Here is an 8,085-nt window from a genome sequence, read left to right on the forward strand (position 1 = left end):
CTCTTTGCTCAATCATGTCTTGATCTGTGTGCTGTTAATGACTGGCGTAGGGTGGTTGAGTCATCTTGTTTTTCAAATGTACCGGTCTGGCAGAGACCTTGAATGTGGTTAGTCAAGCACCAGCACGTGTCCCTGCACACATTTGCATTCCAGAGCTCTTCCACAGAGGAGGAGCCAGCAGTTTCCCAGCCGTTCCCTAACATCCTGGCACCGTGTCAGACCAGTTCCTGCACTCACGTTTCTGTTTGGTTAATGAGTAAAAGTGTTTCTGGACACTATTATCAGTATGAGCAAACAAGAAATTAAAGTTTAAGAGTTTAAAATGTGTTTAGTACAGCTTATAGCCTACATGTGGATGTACAAGAAGTTTTAAGCTGTTGGTCCAATGCCAAACATTTAGATATTCTGCCTGCAGCTTGATTCCCACCAGACTAAATCAAATGTAGAACGCAGTAATCTGAAATGCAGACCATGCTCAATCTGTTCAAATGAATGGTAAATCTTTATAACAGATGTGAATTTGGACTTTCTACAGTTGTTTGACTGTATTGCTTAACGTTTCAAGGCAGACACTACAGCCGAAATGGTCTTTTCATGTGCTGGTCAATAAACCAGATTATCCAGAACTACCATTACAGTTATATTCTATAGAAATATAATATTAATATCAGGTTATTTATATATTATTCTAAAATGGTTTATGATTTATGGAGTGATAAAAAGAAATATGCAAAATACTCTTGAAAAAATGAATTTAATGCTTGGATTTCATGCAAATTTGTGCATATTTAAGAAGCTACTGCCTCATTCATGCATTTAATCATCACATTTCAGAAAACCTGTAATATAAATTAATTTTCTCAAGGTACTATGATGAATCAAATGGGGAAAGTTATAGTGATACCTATTAGTTTACCCTATAGGTGCATGAGGTGATTTTTGTTGAGTTGCAGTAAGGTTCTATACAGTTTTGTTAATACCATTTACATTTCACATCTACAGCCTGCACATTGTGTAATGCACATATTAATTGAACTGCCTTAAAGTAATTAATTCAATATGTTTTGTGTGCCAGAAACCATTTCTAATATTTTCCTTTTAGGTCTGACGGTTTTTTTTTTTTTGACTTTGGATGTCTAGTATAGGCCTATGTGGTTTTAGTTCAACCAGTAAGAGCCAGTTAAAGTTGAATCTGAGTAAGAGGAACTTACACATGCTGAGTTTCCACTGTCAATGTGTTTCTGATGAACCCTCTTCTGAATCTAAAAATTACCAGAATCGGCTGTAAAGCTGGAGTATTGCCATCATTGTAACCACATCCTATCACGTGTGCAAGAGCAAGATCTTCTGAATGTGGCCTTGTCTTTTGTTTCTGCCCACTGTCTTCCTGTATCTTCAGTACAACCTTTTTTTTTTTTTTTATTCATTGTCAAGCAGATTTTCTCAGTTTTTCTATTTTCTTGCATAGGGATATTGATTCTTCTTTTGTTCATGTCACAGTCTGTTATGTGCTGGATATCAAACTGATTGTATTTGATGTGTTTATTTAAGCTGAATGTAGCAGTAAGTGATGTAGCAGGAGATATGTCCTCCTCCCTCATGGGTTAAGTGAGCATGACCAGCAGTTGTTAAGCAAAACAGCTGTCCTTTTTGTGTGTCAGAGAGCATGTGTTTGAATACATCACACTTAGTTTTCTGTCAATGGCACTTTGTATGCGTATAAAAATACTCCTTTGTTTAAGATGTACACAGTGGAGAATCTTGTTAGAATCACAACAAATTAAAGATTTGTCAAGTTTTTTTTTCTTTCTGTCAATAGAGTACATATTTAAACTTGCATACCTAACAGGTACATAGATCAGAGTGAAGAATGTACTATATCATAATTAGTTTATATGAGTTAGTATATTATGAAATTCATTTAAGATAAGTTTTGAAAAACTTTGGTGGTGGCTTAAGAACAGTATAGCACATTTATTAATTAACTTCTTAAATTTTCACAAACATAAAAGTTTGTACCACATTTGTATGCAACATGAGGTAAGATCCCTCCATAAAAAAATAATATAAATAAAAAAATAAAGAATAATAAAGAATAAATAAAGAAATGAATGAAAGAAAGAAAGAAAGAAAGAAATAGATAAATGAAAATAAAATACAATTAAAAAATAAAATTAAATACAAATAAAACCGTAAAGCCCAATAAATAACATATAGTGAGACCATTCATGGTGGGAAGACAGGTAAACAATTTCTAATGCTGAGAGCAAAGTCAAAACATTGAACTCTTTTACCTATTATGCCAAAAAAATAAATTATAGACAATTTAGAAATTATATTGAATTTTGATTTCAATTAATATTCATTGGTAAAGAGTATATTAAAATCGTTCAAATCAACGTTTTAAACTGTATTTATGTCCCAAATGACAGAAATATAAATCAAACAGAAAAGAAAACTAGAAATAAATTGGTTAATAAAATGTTACAACTTTCGCTTGCGTTAAATAGATTTAATACTATGTTGTGTGCCAAGAATTCGTCCACCATCTATCCAACATCTATCAGTCCATAGATATGTACAGTATAACTATGTGTATCAGTCATCCAAGAGCGCCATCTAGAGCTAAAAAAAGAACTGCGCAAAATTGACCACATGATTCATGTCATGTGACCAAATACGGAAGTAATCATGCACAGTTTGTCTAGATTGGCATCATGACTTATTAGTGACACAAATTTATTACAAACTTATTTTCTTGTGGGTTTTTTCTTAAGATGTGTATATGATATGCCAGGTCAGCTATGGTGATTTGTTTCTTAATCCACACGGTGTGTCCAGTGAGCGCGCTTTCCGCATCCGAAAGTCGGATACTGTATGCGCGTGTGTTCGGGCCGGAGACCGGAGCCGATGACTGCACACCGGAGCAGAGACGACTGATGCAGAAAGAGAAACTCCACGTGGTAGCGAGGTGAGATGCCAAATTCTTGCTCACAATCAAATCAACACGTTTAAATTATTTCAATAAGTAGTAGGTAATTAAATGCAAATGTTTGTTCAATCATTTTGTTTAATAATCATAATCGTGTTTTGATGACTGAGATCATCAATGTGATGATCAAAATTTTATTTTATCATCATTTACTCACCCCCATGTCGTTCCAAACCATTATAACAGTCTTTCATCTGAAAATATGAACGATATCCATGAGAGTGAGTGAATGTCATGATGACAGAAATTTTATTTTTGGGTAACTGTCCTCCTAATACCAATATCTGTATTAGCAACAACTGCAGTAACAGTGCTATTTTGTCAGAAACAATGTTTACTGGTACTTTGTATGTGTACCCAAGGGAAACAATACTCTTTTTTTTTTCTGCCCCTTTTCTCTCTGTCAGGCAGGTGAGGAGTGCTGTGGCTCTGAGTAGGGAGGCCTCAGGCGGTTTGTGTGTGGAGGCAGTGCTGGGTGAGGAGGCTGCAGCTCTGGGTGAAGCTGACAGCGGTGTGTTTTCCCTGGGCAATGCAGAGCTCTTTCCAGATCGGAGTGTTGTTCTGTGGCTGGGGGTTCAGTCTCTAGCGTTCACTCTGGTCTGCAGACCACACGAGAACCTCCTGCTCGCAGAGGGAGCGCTTCGCAACATTGCACGTCACTGCTTTGAGGAGCTACGTCTGCTGGGACCTGGTGCTGAGGTGATGTTTTTCTGGGACTAATGAATGTTTTAGTAGGGGTGATCAATTACTATTGCTTTTAGGGCTCTAGAAAAGAAACAAAAAACCATGAATGAAGGTGTTAGAAAAACTAATGACGACAAATCCAGCATGTTTTGTGCTACAGCTATGAATAATAGCATACAGTATATTGTGTGGCTTGTTGAGGAGCCACTGCTGCTCACTGAAAAGCATTACTTTCTGAAACACTCACTTGTAGAACTTATACAAATACCACAATAATGTGAAATCCAATATTTTTTTTAGTCCGTTGCTTTGTCTGTGTGTGCATGCATGTGGATGTTTGTATGTGTTGCATGTATGTTTGCATGTTCATTTGTTCACTGTGCTTGTGTGTTTGCATATGGGTGTAAAATACAACACCAAAATTTAACTGTATCCAATAAATGGAACATGTACAGTTTAAAAGTTTGGGATCGGTAAGATTTGTAAGAGAAAAATGTTTTATCTTATGATAATTAAGGCATTTGATCAAAAATAAAAACAGTGATATTGTGAAATTTTACAATTTAAAATAAAATATACTTTTTTTTTATTTTTTATAATACTTTCTTTAATTATTTTTTTTATATAGATATACCATATGTTAGTTATTCCTGTGATGGGAAAGCTACATTTTCAGCAGCCATTATTCCAGTCTTCAGTGTCACCTGAGCCTCCAGAAATTATTCTAATATAGTGATTTGGTGCTGAAGAAATATTTCTTATTACTGTCAATGTGGAAAAGAGTTGTGCTGCTCAGATTTTTTTTTTTTTTTTTAAACCATGATACATTGGGATTATTTGTTGAATAGAAAGTTTAAAAGAATAGCATTTATTTGAAATGGTAATAATGAAAAATCTAACTGACTTCAAACAATACACGGTAGTATAAAATGTCATTATTACTGTGTGTTTGAGTGACTGTTGTGTGAATTTATGTTGTTTGGTGTTTTCATTGTATCATTGTGTAGATTCATGTAGCCTAGAGTCTGAAAACTATTGTATTGATTTTATTGTTACAGCTGAAATTGAACTTCTGTTGAACTCCAGCAATCTTATAAAGTACTCTGAGTGCAAGTTTTTCTTATGTCTGCTGGCCTAGTTTCTTGCCATCAAAAAGACTAGCAGTGGGCACAATTGAAATGATGATAAGAATATACATCACACTCCGTGTGAGAAACATGATAAGCTTTTAATTACATTGTGATCAATATGTTCACAGAAAAGCAATCCAATGAGCTCGGGTATTTTCTGCAGAAATTTACTGAAGAATTATATTATTTCCAATTACTGTATGAATAGGGCTGGAGTTGTTGTCATACAGTGAACAAGGACACACATTTAAAGTAAATGGGCAGAAATTGCTAAACTATGGATTATTTGATGCTACCCATTTTCTCTCTGGCTGTTATTTTCAGGTGTTGCTGAAAAGTGATCGCGTGGACGCATTGTTGCACAGACTGCTTCCCCATGGTCAGCTCCTCTTCCTCAACCACCGTTTTGCCTTCGCCCTGGATAAAGAGATAGCGAGCTACGTGAGCAAATGAAACCGTGTGTGTATTGGTATAAACATGAGGATTTGCCACATATTTAGAGAGTAATATATAAACTACCTGATAAATGGAGGATGTTCTAATTTAATAGGTTTGGAGGAACCTCTTCTTCTCTGAAGGTGTAATAGGATTCAAAAAGTAAAAGATTGCATCCACGAAGTGTATTGTGAACAGTTTTTTCCTTTGATGAAACCAGAATGCACATGTTCTAAAACTTTAATTGCAGTTTGATATCGGATGAAAAAAGTCCCAACTTACACAAAAAAAAAGCAGCACAGCTTTTGATATATCAATGAGAGATTCTGTAGAGCTTATTCAAGTAAAGCTCTTTACACATTTGATCTTTCTCAGGAGTAACTGATTAACTGACCATAAATGGTCAATTGATAACGTTGTTCATTGAGATTCTTGTTAATTAAAATCAGAATTTCTATTATTATTGCCGTCTGGCTGGGTCAAAATTACCATTAATTAAATTAAACTAAATAACCATTGCAGTATCTCTCTCTCTCTCTCTCTATCTATCTATCTATCTATCTATCTATCTATCTATCTATCTATCTATCTATCTATCTATCTATCTATCTATCTATCTATCTATCTATCTATCTATCTATCTATCTATCTATCTAATCTATCTATCTATCTATAGAATATCTAGCTATCTGGCTCTCCTCTAGAGGGCAGTGTTGTATTTGATTAAATGCTATATGTTTTGCTTTAGTCAAGTGCATGGCAATTTGAATAATCCTCTAACACTTTCATCTAAAATAATTCAGTAGTTCCCAGCAGTGTGTCTGCCAAGAGATCTGAGATGGCTGATTGACAAGGCCGTATGATGCCTTGATATCTAGGCCAACGGAGCAATCACACAATTCCTGAAAATCCATTTTTAGCCTCTCTTTCCCCTGATTTAATAATGATGAGTTACCTCTGTCATCATGCTGTGCTGAGAATGAAGGGAGGGTGAGGATGTCCACTTATAGTAAGTGTGAGGCCAGTCATAACTCACAAGTACTGCGGTTCAATATGTTGACTGATTAATGTGAGGCTTTTCTGACTTCCTTGTGTCAGCTGCCTCATAGAGTAGGGATGGTTGGCATTTCTCTCGCATCAAGCATGACAAGAGCCCCGTTACGTCCAAATGCTCTGTAGCTGTGAAGTGTTGTTTAGACACTCACATTGAAAGGACTTCTAACACATGACATGTCCTCACAATAGCATTTGAATCGAGTAGCATGTGGTTAGTGATATCTCAAAAATCTCATTGCATTTCTGCGGATGTAATAAAAAATAACATTTTCAGGTGGCAGCTTTCAAGGGGTCTATATTTTTATTTTTTAACCACTTTAGGTCCTCTTAAAATGACTGAAAATTATTTTTGCTGTTGCGACTGTGCTGTTGCAAAATGTGCAGCACACAATGTTAACGTTTGAGACCTTGTAAAAATTAAATTAACCCCTTTTTCTGTATGTTGAGATGCTTTTGAAGCATTTGCAGAGCAGTGGGTGCTACACAGCCATTATCAGCATAAACTTGGTTGTTTTATGTTAGAAATGACAATTAAATGTTGAATTATGAATGTGGGTAGTTATATGTTAATGAGTTTATATTGTTTTACATCAGGAATCTAAGGATTTTGGAATAAGCCACTTTTGCAGTTTAGTTTCAGTAGATTGTCTTTTTGAATTGGGAATGTATTTTTGTTTTTAAGTTATTGTATATATTTATAGTGTATTTTCATTCAAGAAGATATTGTAAACACAAATTAGGCATATAGTGTTGGCACTGGCAGGTCATGTGAGTCAACCTTGCATCCACTGACTCTCAGCTATTCACATCTATCTATAGGAGTACAACACCTATCACGGCATTCCTATATAAGCTCTATTCAGTATTGTTCAGCAGTTTTTTTTGCTTGCTTGGGAGCAAATTAGACGGTGAATTCTGTTTCTGTAGGAAGCGTTCAATCAGGAGTTTATTATTGCTGCTCTTCCTGCTCATTCATGACAGGCTGCATAATGGGCAGGGAGTTTTTTTTTTTTGCCCACAACAGAACCATACCACCAAATCAAACTGTATGCTAAGTGTATATCATTTTGACAATAGTGGTCCTGACAGAAATTAAGTTTTCAATAATATAGCCACAAACTAATATGACTATAGTACTAGTAATATTCTAAGAACAGTAGGCGTTAATAAATAAGACACATGAATAATCCTAATATACAAAAAAAAATCCAGAGAGGGAAGTTAGACTCATGATTTCATAAGTCGTCCACAATCCATTTAGAATCAGATTCTTTTATTTGAGAGACATTTGAGTTACTCGGGAGATTAAGATATTTATAATACAGATTTTCTTTGACTTTTTTCCCCCTCTTACAAACACATTAGTGTTATCTTTTCAAAACAGTAAATTCAAGTAGGAAACAGTTTGTCCTTAATGGTAACTCCCCTGTTGTTCCAACTGCTTCAAACAACACAACAATATTTAGTGTGTTATTAATTCCAACATATTCATCATTCATCACAAGAGGTTCAAAAAGCCTTGGTTTTAAATGTATGCTTGCACAACACAAACGCAATTATTACAGAAATCATAGAGCGTTTCTTGGCACATTTGGATCCACTTCAGCTGTGAAATCTGTTATTCAGCTGTCTGATGATTCTGTCCTAAATTGGGGAATATTTTTTTTCTCCCAGGTCTTGATGAAAGCCTCAAGTAATCACATTTAAATTGTGCATCAGTTTATGCTGAGTCTCAGCTCTAACCGTAGTAGTGTTATTATTACTGTCACTCTCTTTTACCCCTTCATA

At 35.2% G+C, this 8,085-nt stretch overlaps 1 protein-coding gene across 2 annotated transcripts; it reads left to right on the forward strand.

Moving 5' to 3' along the window:
- Nucleotides 1-2,666: 2,666 nt before the first annotated feature.
- LOC127970392 (AP-5 complex subunit sigma-1-like) lies at nt 2,667-5,424 on the forward strand. Of its 2 annotated transcripts, XM_052572961.1 has the most exons (4): nt 2,667-2,971; nt 3,400-3,691; nt 5,131-5,263; nt 5,357-5,424. In XM_052572961.1, the coding sequence occupies exons 1-3, from the start codon at nt 2,805-2,807 to the stop codon at nt 5,257-5,259; spliced, it is 588 nt and encodes a 195-aa protein (XP_052428921.1). In that variant the 5' UTR covers nt 2,667-2,804; the 3' UTR covers nt 5,260-5,263; nt 5,357-5,424. The 2 variants fall into 2 exon arrangements, with proteins under 2 accessions (XP_052428921.1, XP_052428920.1); XM_052572960.1 differs by having other exon boundaries at nt 2,668-2,971; nt 5,131-5,424.
- The last annotated feature ends 2,661 nt before the right edge of the window (nt 5,425-8,085 follow it).

This window comes from Carassius gibelio, chromosome B13 (genome assembly GCF_023724105.1).
Source record: "Carassius gibelio isolate Cgi1373 ecotype wild population from Czech Republic chromosome B13, carGib1.2-hapl.c, whole genome shotgun sequence".
Lineage (NCBI taxonomy): Eukaryota > Metazoa > Chordata > Actinopteri > Cypriniformes > Cyprinidae > Carassius > Carassius gibelio.